Source organism: Salvelinus fontinalis, chromosome 19, assembly GCF_029448725.1.
Source record: "Salvelinus fontinalis isolate EN_2023a chromosome 19, ASM2944872v1, whole genome shotgun sequence".
Lineage (NCBI taxonomy): Eukaryota > Metazoa > Chordata > Actinopteri > Salmoniformes > Salmonidae > Salvelinus > Salvelinus fontinalis.
The window spans coordinates 48,564,578-48,584,741 of record NC_074683.1 but is presented as its reverse complement, the minus strand read 5'-3'; the positions used below and the strand labels follow the sequence as shown (position 1 = coordinate 48,584,741).

Genomic DNA, 20,164 nt, shown 5'->3' with positions numbered 1-20,164 from the left:
GTACAATAGTGTAACTGGTGTATTCCATTTTATTTCCGTGCTTTAAAGCTACATGGAAAACATTATATTTCAATGGGAGCCAACAGTGATTAGCATTAGAATCCTGGTCCTGATAGGGGTGAGGACACACTGGCCAATCTGTAATCAGCGTTCCACAGACTTGCTCACAAGGGATACGGAATGCTTTGTCACTATCATTCAAGATGCCACACACATGCTGGTGTTGGTGCTTCTGTGTTGCCAGCTAAATGACATTAGCATTTTGCCTATAGTCGCAATAATTTTCCTCGACAATGATGAATTAGTAGACTTAGAACCACAAATAACTACCCTCTGTTTCTAAAGTTTCAATATATATTCTTTCCCATCCTGTGTTTCTTTCTCATTTATTTAGAATGATAGAAGGCACTGTGTGTCCCTGTGTGCCTGCATACCTTGCTTCTTAAAAACCTCACGGAATGTCTAATCATGCAACTTTGGAGAATTTTACATTCCATTATTACTCTGGTTCATTAGGCAATACCACAAATGTGATGGTTGGTATTTCATTGTTGCTGTAAATGTCAATAAACTTTCTGAGGGAGGTACTTGCACGTTTCTCTATTCATTCCTGGCTTGTCTTCTGAACACAACATAGTACAGATGTTCATGGAGACTCACAGAATGTCAGTCAGGCACAGAGAGAGACAATATGTCAAGCCCTTATGGGTTATTCCTGATCCACTCTGTGAGCCCTGGGGACCTGGGGACATGCTGGAACATGCAAACATGTTTTCAAAAACACAGACTTTTCTTGGCACAGATGTGCATAGGTGTAATTTCAAATAAGGCGTTTCATTAATTTAGTTTATGTTTGATAATATTCTCAATTCTCTATGGCACCTAGACAACAACTTTACTAATATTATGTTTCAAATGATTGAAGACCACCACCATCGTCCCCCACACGCAACGGCATAAAATATGTTACATGTATTTATTGGTCAGGCAGCCCCAGTGAAACACATATACTCAGCCATTTTACTTTGTTGCCCTCAGTGGTTTTCAGTATTAAATAACACCTCTGAGAGGCTGAGAGTTACGGTGGCACTGCAAAACGCATCTATTATCCCTGTCTGGGGATTGGTGGGCGAGTCAGGGAGGGAGGGGGTTAGGGGTTAATTAGAAACAACAGAAAGGTCAGGGGGCCTATTATGTCTGAGCTGAGATCTGTAACGGGCCAATAGGGGGTGACTTTGAAGAGAGGCGACAGCCGACCCCGCCCTGCACCTTCCCCATCAGTCACATTTATTTTTTTATTTTTTTATTTTTAATACATTTTTATCCCATTTTCTCCCCAATTTTCGTGGTATCCAATCACTAGTAATTACTACCTTGTCTCATCGCTACAACTCCCGTACGGGCACGGGAGAGACGAAGGTCGAAAGCCATGCGTCCTCCGAAGCACAACCCCACCAGCTGTACTGCTTCTTAACACAGCGCGCCTCCAACTCGGAAGCCAGCCGCACCAATGTGTCGGAGGAAACACCGTGTACCTGGCCCCCTTGGTTGGCGTGCACTGCGCCCGGCCCGCCACAGGAGTCGCTGGAGCGCGATGAGACAAGGATATCCCTACCGGCCAAACCCTCCCTAACCCGGACTACGCTATGCCAATTGTGCGTCGCCCCACGGACCTCCCGGTCGCGGCCGGCTGCGACAGAGCCTGGGCGCGAACCCAGAGACTCTGGTGGCACAGTTAGCACTGCGATGCAGTGCCCTAGACCACTGCGCCACCCGGGAGGCCCATCAGTCACATTTATACCATGGTTGTGTCTGACTGGGACACACGGGACTGGTAATGAAAATGTCCTTAACATTAAGCCAGTCAGGATGATGAATTGGGTCCCCAGCCATTTTCTCTCAGCATCACGGGGCCTCCAAATAGCCATGGACAACTAATTGAAACCCCCTCTGCATCCTGCCTGTACCTAGCAGGCTCCCTCTATAACTCTGATTATTAGGGTTAAGGATATCTCCCTGGGGATTGTTGGTACTGCTGAAGTGGATGGGACTTGTAGAGTCACCCAGTTGAATCCAGAAAACCCAAGATGATAACAGTTCTAAATGAATTAACCACATGTGCTCTTCTTCTACTCTATGTGATTTTACATCCTAGCCATCCAGTGGAAAAATATACTGTGGATGTTGAAAGTGTTTACACTGGTGTGCTGGAAAGTAGTTTAGTGACAGCTTTTCCTACTGTATGTGAGAAAAAATTGAAATCCTTTCAACTATCTCTGTGTCAAATAAGTCTAAAGGCTGTTGTGTCCCCCAAAAGTATAACAGACAAATATCCCTGTCCTGCTCCTCACTGCATACTCAATCAGTAACATGATCCCCTTCTTTCCCCTGTCATCTTTCATTCACGATGGCTGCACGACATCTCCTCTCAAGTTTCTTATCACTGTTCACTCAACACATTCGATATACTCCAGCACGTGATCTAATAGGCTTATGCTATGGAGGTGAGGCAGTCACAGTGTGAAGTGGATCATAGTTAATCCCCATTCACATTTACACTTGAATTTGGTATTCAGTATTCATGGCTTAGTGCTCATGCTGGGGTTTAAAGGATTATATACCTCACATGATGCCTTCTCAAAGTCTCACAGACCATCCACACTCACTCAGTTTATTATGATTTATTGTTATGTTTAATAGTACAATTCTGAATTTCATGCAATGAATTTTATGCAATGGATAGACCAACCATGTAAATAGTCCCTAATGACAAGTCAGATGTGATCTATATTAAATACATTATTTAATCAACACTGCTATGATATATAAATTGAATGACAGTACCAGTCAAAAGTTTGGACCCACCTACTTCTTCTTTATTTTGACTATTTTCTACGTTGTAGAATAATAGTGAAGACATCAAAACTATTAAATAATACATAGGAATCATGTAGTAACAATAAAAGTGTTAAACAAATCAAAATAGATTTTAGATGTTAGATTCTTCAATGTAGCCATCCATTGCCTTGATGACAGTTTTGCACACTCTTGGCATTCTCTCAACCAGCTTCATGAGGAATGCTTTTCCAACAGTCTTGAAGGAGTTCCCACATATACTGAGCACTTGTTGGCTGCTTTTCCTTCACTCTGCGGTCCAACTCATCCCAAACCATCTCAATTGGGTTGAGGTCGGGTGATTGTGGGGCCCAGGTCAACTGATGCAGCACTCCATCACCCTCCTTGGTCAAATAGCCTTTACACAGCCTGTAGGTGTGTTTTGGGTCATTGTCCTGTTGAAAAACAAATGATAGTCCCACTAAGCTCAAACCAGATGGGATGGCGTAACGCTGCAGAATGCTGTGGTAGCCATGCTGGGTAAGTGTGCCTTGAATTCTAAATAAATCACAGACAGTGTCACCAGCAAAGCACCACCACACGGTGGTTGGAACTTTTGTTGTGTTCGGACACACCTACTCATTCCAGGGTTTTTCTTTATTTTTGCTATTTTCTAAATGTGTTTAACACCAAAAAAGTTTTCAACAAAATAATATATATTTTACATTTGAGATTCTTCAAAGTAGCAACCCTTTGCCTTGATGACAGCTTTGCACACTCTTGGCATTCTCTCAACCAGCTTCATGAGGTAGTCACCTGGAATGCATTTCAATTAACCGGAGTGCCTTGTTAAAAGTTAATATGTGGAATTTATTTCCTTCTTAATGCGTTGGAGCCAATCAGTTATGTTGTGATAAGGTAGCGGTAGTATACAGAAGATTGCCCTATTTGGTAGAAGACCAAGTCCATATTATGGCAAGAACAGCTCAAATAAGCAAAGAGAAGTCCATCATTACTTTAAGACATGAAGGTCAGTCAATTAGGAAAATGTTGAGAACTTTGAAAGTTTCATCAAGCGCTATAATTAAATTGGCTCTCATGAGGATCGCCACAGGAAAGGAAAACCCAGAGATTCCTCCACTACAGAGGATAAGTTCATTAGAGTTAACTGCACCTCAGATTGCAGCCAATATAAATGCTTCATAGAGTTCAAGTAACAGACACATCTCAACATCAACTGTTCAGAGGATACTGCATGAATCAGGCCTTCATGGTCGAATTACTGCAAAGAAACCACAACTTAAGGACATCAATAAGAAAAAGAGACTTGCTTGGACCAAGAAACAAGAGTAATGGACATTAGACCGGTGGAAATCTGTCCTTTGGTCTGATGAGTCTAAATTAGAGATTTTTGGTTCCAACCGCTGTGTATTTGTGAGACACAGAGTAGGTGAACGGATGATCTCTGCATGTGTGGTTCCCTCCATGAGGAGGGGTGATGGTGTGGGGGTGTTTTGCTGGAACTCTTAACCAGAATGGCTACCCCAGCCTTCTGCAGTGATACGCCATCCCATCTGGTTTGCGCTTAGTGGGACTGTAAAAAAATTTTTTTACAGGAAAATGTTCCAAAACACACCTCCATGCTGTGTAACGGCTATTTCACAAAGGAGAGTGATGTAGTGCTGCATCAGATGACTTGGCCTCCACAATCACCTGACCTCAACCCAATTAAGATGGTTTGGGATGAGTTGGATGGCAGAGTGAAGGAAAAGCAGCCAACAAGTGCTCAGCATATGTGGGAACTCCTTCAAGACTGTTGGTAAAGCATTCTTCGTGAAGCTGATTGAGAGAATGCCAAGAGTGTGCAAAGCTGTCATCAAGGCAATGGGTGGCTACTTTGAAGAATCTGAAATATATATTATTCTCTAAAATCTAAGAAATCTAAAATCTTAAACACTTTTTTGGTTACTACATGATTCCATATGTGTTATTTCATAGTTTTCATAGCTGAACTATTATAGTAAAATATAAAGAAATATCCTTGAATGGGTAGGTGTGTCCACACTTTTGACTGGTACTGTATGTATTTTAATTTAAACCACTTTTGTGTATTTTATAATGTGATATATCAAAGACAGGCTTTGCTTTTATTCTACCTGGGCAGATTTTGGACTTTCCCTGTATTCAAAACGAAGTGGGAAGGTGGTATTTACCAGATAAGACTGGGAAAAATCCACTTGAACACCACTCCAACTGGTAATGAGCTACTAGTGGGAAACTCGTTTATCATCCTTGAGCTCCAATTTCTCTAATGCCGCATTCACGCGCTAGTCAGAACTAGGAAACTGGGAAATGTTTGACTTGCTAACTGGTTGTAGTTAATCACAAGTTGGACATTTATGAGTTTACTAGTTCCCACTAGCATCACATGCTGACCTCTGACGTCACCTACTCAGGAAATGACCTCGATAACAGCATTTTCGGCAGTTAAATGTTTTTTAAAGCGTTATATTAATATGGTTTTTGAACACTGTAATTTAATAACAAACATGATAGCTGTACTTTTAGTTTATGGTTGACGACGGAGCTTGTTGGCCATTAGCCAATCGGCGTTTCTCAACAAGTTCAAAGCATGTGCATGTAACTGGTATTTACGACTTCACAACTGGTCATTTCCACCTTATGAGGTGTGGATAAGATGGTGGACAGGAAAAAAAGAAGAAAAGTGGAACATATTATAAGTAAAAATGGAATGTGGGAATGCACAAGCCTTCTGGAATATCTGATAATGGAGAATATGGCGGACAGGAAAAAAGTGAAACATGCTTTCAGTGAATATGGAGAGGTGGATCACACAGAACTTAGGAACAGCTACAGAAGGAAAATGAATGTGACGAGAGTGAGGATGAATTAACTACGGTGGCAGGTGTGGTAAACACCGCAAAGTTTGAGCCTCGTCCTGGTGATGACAAAGATGATTCTGGCCCAGTGGGAGTGAGATTTTTGGAGCGAATGGATCCTTGCCTTCTGGCAGATCCATATGTGGTGTCATGTTGGGTGGAGAAGAGGTTGGGAAATGTTGGGTCGGTGAAAGTGAAACTAAGTGGAATCTTGGTGATTTTTTGCGTTTCTGACAACCAGAGGGAGCGTGCTTACCACACCACGCAACTGGGGACAAGAACTGTGACTTGCTTTCCTCTCTAGAGCAGGGTTCTATTGAAAGGAGTGATAACTGGAGTTGCATTAAGTGTTGAGGAGGATCAACTGAAATTGAAGATTTCCGAGGTCTGTGACGTCTGCTGTTTCGTGCGACACAAACGTGGTGGAGAGCATGGCAAACAGAGAAGACACTGTCTGTACTACTGGGTTTTGATGCAGTCTTTACCAGATCAAGTCAAGTTAGGATGTGTCAGTTATCCTGTGCGAGCTTTTTGTCCTGAATCCATTAAGGTGTTTTAGGTGGCAAGCTTATGGTCATGTGCTAGCAGTGTGTAGGAGGGAGGTTCCGAGATGTGAGAAGTGTGCAGGAGGACATGAGACAAAGGATTGTGTAGTATCGGTGGAAAAATTGTACCGCATGGAATGGATTGTAAATCACTGAGGATAGATGTTGTGGTGGTATCTACAGAGAAGATATTGGGTGTACGAGATTTTACTGCAGAAGAGTTAAAATATGTTTGTTTTTTCTCACAAATTGTACTGAATTCATCCTACAGAATAATAAGCTGATACACAGATAATACATGCACCTATAATATTTGTTTGCCATAATACCAAAGAAGAAGATGAATTTACACATTCCCGCTTGATTATGAACATTTTCAGTGGTGAAAAAAGTACCCAATTGTCATATTTTAGTAAAAGTAAAGATAACTTAATAGAAAATGACTCGGGTAAAAGTTAGTCACCCAGTAAAATACTACTTGAGTAAAATTCTAAAAGTATTTGGTTTTAAATATACTTAAGTATCAAATGTAAATGTAATTGCTAAAATATATCAAAGTAAAAGTATAAATAATTTCAAATGCATTATGGTAAGCAAACCAAGCGGCATAATTGTCTAGTTTTTATTTATCAATAGCCAGGGGCCAACACTCAGACATAATTTCCAAACAAAGCAGATCAGAGGCAGTAGCGATGACCAGGGTTGTTCTCTTGATAAGCATGTGAATTTGAAAACATTTCTGTCCTGCTAAATGTAATGAGTACTTTTGGGTGTCAGTACATTTTCTTTAGGACTGTAGTTTAGTAAAAGTAAAGTACAGATACCCCCAACAGCTACTTAATTAAGTAAAAAATACTTTCAAGTAATACTTAAGTACTTCAACCACTGAAGGCTGCTGAGGGGAGGACAGCTCATAATCTAATGGCTGAAACGGAGCAAATGGAACGATTCCACCTATTCCGCTCCAATCATGATCACGAGTCCGTTCTCCCCAATTAAGGTGCCACCAACCTCCTGTGCGCTGAACATTGTTTAAGAACAACGTGTCGGTTGGTCAATGTGTACATGAGGACACGTCATGGTACACGTGCAGAGATATTAGAGAAAGGAGATGGATATCTCATTGAGCAATGACTGGGGAACGTTCAACGCCGCACCCAGCAAACTGTCGACCAATCGCGTTGACATTGTCATTTTACGTCACCAGGTTGCTAAGCATGTCGTCACGCAGTGCCTTCTCAAAGTCAGGGAAATCTGACTATTTTCCTCAAAGGTACGTAATAAAACGATTCTATAAAGCTATCAAATATTACAGAAAACAAGTTAATTGTCTCATATCTTGGAAAATATTTGTAATCTTGTACTTTTTGTTGGGGTTTTGAGCTTGTACCCAATTGACTCCCATTCAACCTTTGAAGAGAACAGCTCTCCTTGTGCCAGAATAGCCCAGAATGCATTGTGTGGCCCATTGATGAAGCACGGGCAACGCACACAGTTGATGTTATTATGATTTCAATTACGTTTCTCATCTCCTTGAAAGTATCTCTGGTTTTAGGAGCTGATTGGTTTGGCACCTAGCCAGTGCCAAGCCGGTTATTCGGAAGTTAGCGAGAAGGTTAATTTCGAAGCTAGCTCAAACTCCTGCTAACTACATAAAAGCATAACGTGGAATGTGTACTTTACAATTTTAGAAAATATACTTGTTAAACGTTGAAGGTAAGATTTATTATTTAATTAAAGGCAAATAGCTTGTGGATATCGGTCACATCAGCTGACTTACGAAGCTTGCTGGCTAGCTAACTAGTCAGCTAGCTATGCTTATCAACAAAATGTGATTATCGTCAGTCAACTATGTACAAATGACTAAGTAACAAAATCGTTTATGTAATCTTACATGATATAGTAAGCTAATAATTGCTTGTATCCAACATTGTGTTTTGAAAAGTATAATGCCAGCTAACTACAGTAGTTGGCTGGCTATCTTCTAGCATTATAGTAGCTAACGTTAGATAGCTACGGTCATCACAACGAGCTAACAAAGTTACTAACGTTACGTTGCTCTGCAAATACTGACACACGTTACTGTTATCAGCTCTCAGTTCGTAGATGAAACGTTTATACATGCATGTAGGTAGGTAGCTAGCTAGGTCTTAAAGTAGTGAGCAATATGGCAAACGTGTGCAATCATTTGAGGCTAAACATACTTTTGGCCATGTAGTGTATGTGGACACCTGCTCGTCGAACGTCTCAATACAAAATCATGAGCGTTGATATGGAGTTGGTCCCCCTTTGCTACTATATCAGCCGCCACTCTTCTGGGAAGGCTTTCACTAGATGTTGGAACATTGCTACTGGGACTTGCTTTCATTCAGCCACGAGAATTAGTGAGGTCGGGCACTGATGTTGGGCAATTAGGCCTGGCTCGCAGTCGTCGTCCCATTTCATGTACTCGATGGGGTTGATGTCAACCCAGATTCACCTGTCGGACTGCCAGATGGTGAAGCATGATTAATCACTCCAGAGAACGCGTTTCCACTGCTCCAGAGCCCAATGGCAGCGAGCTTTACACCACTCCAGCCGATGCTTGTGTGCGGCTGCTCAACCATGGAAATTTCATGACGCTCCAGACAAACAGTTATTTTGCTGGAACTCAGTAGTGAGTGTTGCACCCGAGGACAGATACTTTTTACACACTACACGCTTAAGCTCTCGGCAATAACAGCACTTAGTTGACCAGGGCAGCTGTAACAGGGCTGAAATTGTATGAACTGACTTGTTGGAAAGGTGGCATCCTATGACGGTGCCACGTTAAGTCACTGAGCTCTTCAGTACGGGCCATTCTGCTGCCGATGTTTGTCTATGGAGATTGCATGGCTGTGTGCTCAATTTTATACACCTGTCAGCAACTGGTGTGGCTGAAATAGAAGAATTCACTCATTTGAAGGAGTGTCCACACATACCAGTGGCCATGTAGTGTGTGTGTGGTTTGGTGTATGTAAAGCCAAATTACTGTCTATACCTGTCGTATTCTGTGCATGTGACCAATGTAATTAGATTTTCCTCTTCTTGAGACTATAAAGAAATTAACTGTAGAATATGAATACTCTAGTTAAGGCATTAACATAGATTACCACATTGAGTCATAATACCCATAAAACCTAGCGGTCAAACAGGGAAATGGTTCCAGTCATTTTTTCCACCATACATTTTCTCCCCCCAAAAATGTTAACACTTAATAAGGGCTGTGTTCTATGTAGGTTTACCTTGGCGTGAAGTTTTGATAACCCTGTAAATCTCTAGGACAAAGTGACTTTTATCAATAAATTTGTCTGTATTTACCCCCCAAAAATGAAATGCTAATTAGCTGCCAATGTGGCTATCATAACTACAAATGCCATAATGATCTGGATGAGACTGCCAAATTGAGGCAATGGTAAGAATCTCTGGATTAACTATCTGTTAGCCAAATGTGGTGCGTTTCTTTTAAAATTACATTTCTGTAAACTGTCTTGTGCAAGTTTTAAATTGACACAATACTTGTTAGCAAAGCTGTCTGTGAGAGATGACATGCTGGAGCTTACAGGGATTTGTAGTCTTGCATGATGTCTACTTTGACGCTAATAGCATTTTCAAATCTGAGAGTAAATAAAGCGGAAATATGTTGATTTTAAAGTCACGGTTTCCAGAGAGATTTACATGGTTATCAAAACATCACGCCAGGGTAAACCTACACGAAATACAGGCCTTATTTTATTTTAAGTGTTTCTAAAAATGAATGGTGGAAAAAACGATTGGAAACATTTCTCTGTTTTGACTGCTAGATTTTACGGGTATTACGATTCCTCCACTGTGGGGCTCAATTGACTAGCTAGCCAGGGGAAATTCCACAGTTAGAGGGATGCTGAGACTCAGATTCTTCACTTTAAAATGTTTGTCAAACAAAAACCAATGACTTACACATTTTAAACAAGGCAACATTAAACATATTGTCCCCCAGGAATAATGCAGCTTGTGACTGCATGGGAAGTAATTTTTGTGTCTTATGACAGCTGGTTGTATGATATATTAAAAAAAATAATTTGAAAAAGCAATTAATCAGTGTAATTTTTTTTATTACATATCTCTATGGCAAGATGCATAATTCACCCAGGTTTCGTCAAAATCGGGCTAGTGGTGTCTGAGATCACGTGTGACTAAAAGTATTCATACCTCTTCACTTATTCCACATTTTGTGTTACAGCCTGAATGTTTTTCTTTCACCAATCTACACACAATACCCCATAATGACAAAATGAAAACATGTTTTAGATGTATTGAAAATGAAAACCAAAAATATCGAATTTACATACGTATTCACACCTTTGAGCCAATGCATGTTAGAATCACCTTAGCCAGTGATTACAGTTGAGTCTTTTGGGGTAAGCCTCTAAGAGTTTTGCACACCTGGATTGTACATTATTTGCACATTATTAAAAAAATTCTTCAAGCTCTGTCAAGTTGGTTGTTGATCATTGATAATCAGCCATTTTCAAGTCTTGACAGAGATTTTCAAGACAGTTTAAGTCCAAACTGTAACTAGGCCACTCAGGAACATTCAATGTCTTGGTAAGCAACTCCAGTGTATATTTGGCCTTGTGTTTTAGGTTATTGTCCTGCTGAAAGGTGAATTTGCCTCCCAGTGTCTGATGGAAAGCAGACTCAACCAGGGTTTCCTCTAGGATTTTGCCTGTGCTTAGCTCTATTCTGTTTATTTTTATCCTAAACAAAACTCCCTAGTTCTTGCCAATGACAAGCACATCCATAACATGATGCAGCCACCACTATGCTTGAAATTATGACGAGTAGTACTCAGTGATGTGTTTCTGGATTTGCCCCAAACACAACTTTTTGTATTCAGGACATAAAGTTAATTTCTTTCCCACATTTTTTGTATGCACAATGTGATTTATTATGGATAGTCAGATTTTTGCACAAAGAATCATTTTCCTAATAATCCTGTTTTTATATGAACACATCTGTAATCCAGCTGCTTGATGGCGCTTTCATAAATGCAGAAAATCGCTCCAAAAAAATAAACGTTCTACCACAGAGACCATGTTATTTTTGGAAAGTATATTTGTTTCTGAGTTCGGACATATAACCTTTGTATGCGAAAACTATTTCTAAGATGCATACATTCAGTTGTTCCGAACTCACTTCAGTCTCGCTAAAGAGGGAGGTTTGTGCTACCAGTGCTGGCACATTTGCAGATCAAATACACAGCTGGAATGCTGATTTTTAAGGTGTTTACATGTCCTAATAATTTGAAAGGTTGCTCAGAATCCAGGTGTTTAAATCGGCATATGCTTACTTTGATTTTGACCTTACGCCGATTTAAAGATAAGGAGTTTACATGACTATATTTAATTATTCCTGCACATGTAAACGTACTCAGTGTTGATCCATCCTCTGTTTTCTCCTATCACTGCCATTAAACTCTAACTGTTTTAAAGTCACCATTGGCCTTGTGGTGAAATCCCTGAGCAGTTGCCTTCCTCTCCGGCAACCGAGTTAGGAAGGACACCTGTATCTTTGTTGTGACTGGGTGTATTGATGCACCATCCAGTGTAATTAATAACTTCACCATGCACAAAGGAAAATTAAATGTCAGCTTTTTTCTTCTTTTTTTTTGGCCATCTACCAGCAGGTGCCCTTCTTTCTGAGGCATTGGAAAATCTCCCTGGTCTTTGTGGTTGAATAAGTGTTTGAAATTCACTGCTCCGCTGCGGAGCCTTACAATTTTCTGTATGTGTGGGGTACAGAGATGGTAGCCTTTCAAAAATCATGCTGAACACTTATTGCACACAGTGAGTCCATGCAACTTCTGTGACTTGTTATGCACATTTTTACTCCTGAACTTATTTACGCTTGTCATAACAAAGGGGTTGCTACTTATGGACTCAAGACATGTACGTTTTTCATTTTTAATGAGTTTGTAAACATTTCTAAAAACATAATTCCACTTTGACATAATGGGGTATTATGTAGGCCAGTGACCAATTTTCCATTTAATACATTTTATATTCAGGCTGTAACACAACAAAATGTGGAAAAGTCAAGAGGTGTGAATACTTCTGAAGGCACCCTTGGGACAATCAATGTCATTTTGTCAATTCCAGCTCTTTATGACAAGACGCATCATTTACCCAAGTTTAGTCAAAATCGGGGCAGTGGTGTCTGATACCGAGTGGATTAAATACACTCATATCCCTTAGCGTGTGTGCCACGTTTCAGCGCTCTGAGTCAAACAGATCAAGAGAGATGCACATGTCCGTTAGAGCGTCACCGGGTGGTCGATAAGAATGTTCTTGCATATGTTGAGTCTACCAAAGGGTGTTACAATATGAATATCCTTCACTGCTTTATATGCATTTATGTGCCAGACCACACCCCCATGTGAATGTTTATTGCTTAATAGAAGCTGTTTTAGGTACTTGTCTAGAAAAAATTGCATTAAGACTTTTGTACCTAGATACAACAATCAAGGTTTGTGCTGATTGGTCATTCGGTGCCAGAAGAGTAGCGTTATTAAGTGTGTTTTTTCTCAATTCAAAATGGTGAAAGTCTGTCATGGAGGGGTCCCGGGGGCAAATTTGTTCATTGTGAGAGGGACCTATGTATTGAATTTCATGACTTAGGTCAATCAGGGTGATGGGCATAACCTTTCAAAAGTAGCATTTTAAAACGTATTATAGTGCCACCATCTGGCCAATTAGTGTAATTTTGTAATTGCCTGATCTCTATGGCAAGATGCATCATTCACCCAAGTTTTGTCGTCATCGTGCCAGTGTTATGAGATTGCGTGTGACTAACGTAAGACTGGATGGAGACGGATGCACAGTGCCCTCCCCAATTTCTTATTGGGGGACAACTAACCATAGAACTCTATGCACAAGGACGACTTTTAATTTGTAATTATTTTTCTCACAAAGACACATTTGAACAGTGTAGATGCAACGTTTGGTGACAGAATGATGGTATAAACAGCACAAACCGTCATTCTGTTACCAAACTTTGTATCTGCGCTGTTCCTGCCCACAGATTTCACAGTCCACACCTCTGGGCTGTCTGTGGTTGGTTGTTGGATCATGTAGCCATACTTGAATACATAAATATGTTCTTGTGTTTCAGGGTGTTGGTGATGTCAGTGGACAGTACGATCACTTGCGGATAAAGTTAGCGTTTCCTTTTTTTCCTCCTGTCCTGGCTTCCACGGTTGCCCCGGCCCTGGCAGCCATGGCCGACTCTACAGTGGTCAGCGACCAGCAGCCGCCCGGGTCCGGTCAGACTACTCCTTCCAGAGGACCGTACATCGCGGTGATCACAAACAGAAACACCAATCTGGGGATCCGCGGGTTTATGCTGTTCTCTATAGGAGTGTTCTTGGCTTTGGTGCTCAATCTGCTGCAGGTGGACCATGTTTGTTTTTATTTTAATGATACATCTCTTGAGCAAGAAAACATTGAAGGTGACAGAGTACTAAAGTAGCTCCTGATTGTTTTCTCTTGCTGCAGGTACAGAGGAACGTCACTCTGTTCCCCCCTGATGTCATCAGTAGCATCTTCTCATCAGCCTGGTGGGTGCCGCCCTGCTGTGGAACCGCCTCGGGTAGGGCGAACACAACACACACACACACACAGGTTTTTGCCCGCCAGACTTGACTTCTATAATAATTAAATTGTTGTCCCCTGGGTCTGCAGCACAGAGATTAGATGTAGCTGCTGTTCCCTAGTGGACCAGTGGAAGGGCACAACAGCCCCAGGCCCGTTTCCCCCTGAGACTGAGACTCCCGTGCTCCAATGCTCAGCCTGGGGGAGTTGGAGGTTTCCGCTGTTACTGCACACTGGGCTGTTTGCATCATGCTGTAGCTATTGGGTTTTATTGACTAGTCAAGACCAGAGCAGCACTTCATGTTTACTGTACATAGTTACTTGTCTGTACAGTTCTTGTGTATTATTGAACCTATAACTTTCAAAGGGGGCCAACCTGAAGTGTTTTTTGTTTCTTTTGTCGTCAGAATAGCTTTGATGCTATGTGATGGGCTGGCATGGCAGCCTTTCTCTCCACAACAATACTAACAGGAATGTACGGCACGGATTGCTGCTGTAGCAATAAAGTTGATTGTTGATCTCTGATTCTCTCCCTATTTCTGCTCCATCTCACCCTGCAATCCCCTTCCTCTCTCTCCATCTACCGCTCTCTCCCAGCAATGATCGGTCTGTTGTATCCGTGCATTGACAGTAGGCTCGGCGAGCCCCACAAGTTCAAGCGGGAGTGGTCCAGTGTGATGCGCTGTGTTGCCGTGTTCGTAGGCATCAACCATGCCAGTGCTGTATCCTCTAGGCCTACCTGCCTGTCTGACACGCACTGAATTGATGTGCATACCATAATACAAGATGTGCGTAAAAACCTGATAACCATGGGGCAAAAGTATCCCATGACACTTCCACATTCAAATAAAACTTTAAGTGTATTTATAATTGCAACACACTTTACAATAAAATTAAAGTAAAATCAAATGAAGCAATAAAGGGGATGAATAAAGTGCATAAACACAAAGGATGTGTAAAACAATAAGATTACCAAGCTAAAAATGTGGGGTTTTAAACGTGATATTCTGTTTACAAGAAAGCGCCTTACTCTTAAGTAGAAACCATAGTTCCTGTGTGGACTATCCTACTACAAGCTCAGCTGTCCTTAACCCAGGCCCTCTCAGAAAGTGGACTTTGCGAACAACGTGCAGCTGTCCCTGACACTGGCGGCCCTGTCCATCGGCCTGTGGTGGACGTTTGACCGATCTCGCTCTGGTTTTGGCCTGGGGGTGGTCATCGCCCTGCTGGCCACTCTGTCCACTCAGCTCCTGGTCTACAACGGAGTCTTTCAGTGAGTACTACTACAATACCTTAGAATACAATTTACAGGACATACATATATTATAATAATGGCTGTTAACTTTAATTAATAACGCGTTACATTTTTTTATGCCGTAAAAAAGTTTGACGCAGTTAATCGGATCTCCATTTCTCTTTTTAATCGCACTTGTTTCTGCACGGGCCCTATTCCGCACGGATACTGCGGTCTGTGGCAGCTGATGTTATGTAGCCTTGTCTGTCTCTTAAACATCCACTGCGTGCCAGCTCAGAGAAACAATTTTTAAGGAAAACAGAATTCAACAACAAACACATTCCCGAGATGTTTCTTTGGATAACAGCAACAACACCATTTTGTACAGAAGTAACTAGCTAGCTATCCAAATGAATGTTTACAATGCAATGGCTGAATGCCTTGTGATTTAACTAGCTAACTTCCCACAATGATTTTAATCAGACTAGGACATCCATTCAATTTAGCTACTGTTTTATTTCACAAGTCTAAAGAGTTAAGAAAATGATCCCAAGTCTAGTAGTAGCAGCTTGTTCATGTTTAAGTAAGCTAAATCTAATAGCTGTATTACATGAACTTACACCTGGCTGAGCTATTGTCTTCTGTTAAATTCATAATATTGTTGGACAGGTTGAAATGCTCTTTGTATCCATAGAGCGAATCGTTTTTTTATTTTAAATGCCTGAAGCTTTAAATGTGTGTGTGTGTGTTAATTTTCAAGAACATTGATCAGAGGGAGTAGGCCTACTTAAACATTGGGAGCATTTTGTTTCCTCCATTACAATCAAAGCATGGTATACACTGCATTTTAAATGGAATAATCTTTCTTTAGAGACAAAATTGCAATTCATGTTTTTGTTTTTCAAGAGACAGGAAGGAGATATTTCTGTTGATTTTCATGCTCATTTTGGGATTGTACTATGTTTTAATAGTTGTTCTATTGTTTTGTTTCAGGTATACCTCTCCAGATTTTCTGTACATTCGCTCCTGGTTGCCTTGCATCTTCTTCGCTGGTGTGATAACCATGGGGAACATAGGACGGCAGCTAGCCCTGGTGAGGATCTTTTTTTATGCTGAATTAAGAAGTTTGTCATAGGTTGTATATATTCATTCAAACCAAAGCTTTTTACTCTGACTATTCAACTGGCACATTACATTATCCCTGTTCTTTTTTCCAGTATGAATGCAAACGTATGTCAGGAAAGACTCATCAAGACTAAAATAACTTCTGGTTATATCAAACTGTTGCTCAAAATATTTAATAAAAATTGCAACAAAAAGCCAAAAGGGGGATGTAAAAGGACGTCTGTATGCAGCATCGATGGGGATTGGACAATCTTGGCGGAGGCGGAGCAGTCATGCACAATTATGTGCTACTGTTTTGCTGAGTGCTGTAGGACAAGACTGTTTCGATTGGTTGATTCCTTTGTGCCTCTTTAGGGCCTAGGTGGACGGACAACAGCTAGCTTTATTATAAGCATTCAATGGCTGGCCTAATGAGAGGAATAACAAGAATTGCCGATGTGTGTGGTAGGTAGGCCCAATCTACAACGCAATCTGTGATTGCAACTCAACAGGCACCAATATTAGTGTCGCTCTGCTGCTGTTCAGGGCACCTCAGCACCAGTGGTGTGAAACCTTTGGCTCCATCGTGCCAAACAGACTTACACACAGGATTATCTGAATTATTTTCTTTATTCATCCATTCCTTATATCCTTGATACATTAGTAGAATCTATATAGCCAATATATGTGTAGATACATTTATTTCATGCTTTTAAAATGTACAATTATATACATACATATAGTAGTTTTTTAAATTTGTTACATGTGGATAATGTCTATTTGCTGGCACACATGAGAAGGGGTGTTTATTGTTGTACTTATTTGTGACATCCTAGTGGGATATCAAGGCAACTGGCATACAGGGTCCAGTTGGTATTTCAAACAGCCTTACCTGCCCCTGCTTTTCTACACCTGACCATTTTGGTTCCATTCAATGTTCAATTAAAATTAAAATGGTTCTTTTGTTAAAAAAAAATGTAAAAAATGCTCATAGAAGTTTATGGGCAAATTTTACTTCCTGAATTGAAAACCGAATTGACCTAAACCCTGATCATTTCAAGTCAGAGACCAGGCTTCCCATTTCATTGTCCATCCAGCAGGTGCACACAAGTATCCACATCAGCAGTGGGTTCTTGGGTCAGAGGTACTGCTGATAAGCTATTAGTACTTATTAAGTTTGGTTTGATTGTTAAAAAAAAAAAAAATCCAAGTTTTCGGGTTTGATGATTATTTTTAAATGTTAAATGCGTTATTGGTTGAATGCTGTAACACAGAATAAAATAATAAATGTCCCTTGATGGCTGCCCATTACTGCATATTAAAAGAAATCCACATTACTTTACAATAATATGTTAGTTGTGTATATTGCATTTGTTTTATTTGATGACTTTTATTTCATTCCAAGCATCATCTCATCTGTATAGAGCTGATGTCTAACAACAAAATCACAATTTTTGTAGTTCATCAAAGTAAATAAGGCATACTTTTATGACTGTTGAATACCAACTATCAGTCACTTAGCTCATGTATTTTAAGGAAAAGATACCTCCCGAAACAACTGCTATCTATCCCTCTCAATCGCCATTCTCCCTCCGTGTCTGCCCCACAGTAACATAGCATAGCGGGGGTAAAATAAACACACAAACCTGACAAGTAGGTGTGGAATGGGTCATTATAGTTAATTACCAAGTTTTCTGCATTAAACTATGTAAAATATTGGCCTGTTGGAAACTACAACTCCCTACTACATCGCACATTTTGGGCTAGATCTGATTTATCTCTAGAGAAACTGCGCATTGAGCACACAGACAATAATTGAACTGACTTCTGCTTTGAAAAAATAGAACATTTGATTAATTAAACGGATATACTATAAGGATATAATAGAGTGTTACGTTCCTGTATGCAGTTGTACTTGAATTAGAGTTGAGGAACCTCACTTCTTGTTTCCAAATCTTATTGGATATAGACAGCAATAAATAAGGGATGGCTTCCTGTATCTCGAAATTGTGGCAAGAATAGTTTTTTTTTTTTATAATGATTTTGGAAAACCTTAACATTCAATATTTAACACGAAGGGTTGATTTAAAGGAAGCTCAATGTTTTTAGAAATAAGTGTCTGCAGTGTTTTTGTAAAAGATTAATTTGACTGGATATGATAATATGCGAACAACCTGCCAATGACTAAGAACGCGATCAATATTACAATAACTAACTTGAATGTCCTAGCATGTCAGCGTTAAAGCTATGGTGAATGTTTCTATAAATATGATGGAACAGGTTTTATTTAATGCATCTCTTCAGGAAGTGGAGGGTTTAACTGGTTGAACTGGGATGTTTTCACCTCTAACAGAAACACTTGATCATGATGCTTAGGCTATTCTACATGGTTAGATAAATGTGTATTGACGTGAAAATACTGTACCAGTGCTGCAGTCCAAATATACAGTGCCTGCTATAGCAAGGCTATCCAATCTAACTGGTGTATTCTGCTAATGTGGATGGATGTCTCCCGTCTTCACCAGCCTCCCACAATAACAGGCTTATATAGACATACAAAAGGAATAATTTGGAGTTAAGAATCCTTCGTTTGCATGGTTGCTAAATTCCAGCATTTATGGATATTTTTTTTCTTGGGTTTTACGGTCCTGTATGGGGCAATTTACTGTGTGAATGTTATTGTTCAAGGCTTACTAGCTAAAACAATAGGCGTGATGTGTCATAGCAGAAAGTGGTGCTGTGAAAGCTAAACTCCTTCCTGCTAATGAATTCATTAATATCTATCTATTCCTGACAAGTAATTATCTCCTCTCAGAGACTGAGGGTCAGGAGGCAAGTTTGAGAGCAATCCGATACACTCCAAGGAAAAAGTAAGATGGCTCTTTTTCCAACCATTCAACAGGCTTAGCATGGTAGTGGATAGTGAGTAGTAGAGAGCTGTTGTCATAACACGTTCCTTTGGAACGTTCACCTTGTGTTACCCACATATTAGCTATTCCCACTTCTGACACCAGTGTAGTTGGTATTGAACCCAGTAGTACCATATTACACTGATCCAGTATGGTACAGTTGTGTCCAACACCCCTCAAAGCAAGACTGCTGTTTACTATGGTTGTTGCATTTGCTCATCACTTGAAAACTGTAGGACAAGATTTAACCTTGCACACTGAGGTGTTTTCACAGATGGCAGGGCACAAAATCCATAATGTCTCAGTGAAAGTGTGTGGGCTCCACTGCCACGTCGCCTGTATGTCTCTGAGGAATGACCATCTAAATCGGAGCAGAATCCTGTTAAACGGTGTCACATGAATCACGGGCTCCACAGACATCCATCACGGCTGCGAAAGTGACCACAAATGATCTGTGAACCACTGTATATTGATTACTCATGTACGGCCAGTGTAAGATTTTAATGTTGTGGCCGTGTGATAGTGGAACCTCTGACAGCTGCTGCCCTAACTCTGATAGATTTTAATGGTGAGATATTGATTTCTCTGTGGTCAAGGTCTGCCATCGAGGGCCAGATTATTTGTTGAGGTAATGCAGGACACCGTGCACCAGTCACAGTCTATCACTTTGACCGGGAGCACCAGGAAGAAAATAAATAAAAATTGACAATTGCTAGGCTACACCAGATATTATCCACGACTGAGATGATTGAACAGAGACCTACAGTACATTGCTGAGAGCTCCTGCAGGGAACTGAAACTCTAGCTAGAATAATATGAATACTAGATGTGTTTGTTGGGTGGGAATGTTGTGAAAATCAAGGCTGACGTGAAATCAGCTAGTCAGAGTGCCTGGAGCAGGGAACGAGGATCTCATGATAGGGTCTATATTTTATTTAAACATCTGAGGCTGCTGGAGACTGTGGCAGGTAATGTGTTGTGTTATAAC

At 40.6% G+C, this 20,164-nt stretch overlaps 1 protein-coding gene across 1 annotated transcript; it reads left to right on the top strand.

Moving 5' to 3' along the window:
- Positions 1–7,724: 7,724 nt before the first annotated feature.
- Positions 7,725–17,617, top strand: LOC129816896 (insulin-induced gene 2 protein-like). The gene is made up of 7 exons (XM_055871867.1): positions 7,725–7,996; positions 13,451–13,729; positions 13,834–13,927; positions 14,527–14,651; positions 15,036–15,202; positions 16,157–16,256; positions 16,381–17,617. Exons 2-7 carry the CDS (start codon positions 13,556–13,558, stop codon positions 16,420–16,422), a joined length of 702 nt encoding a protein of 233 aa, XP_055727842.1. The 5' UTR covers positions 7,725–7,996; positions 13,451–13,555; the 3' UTR covers positions 16,423–17,617.
- Positions 17,618–20,164: the final 2,547 nt, after the last annotated feature.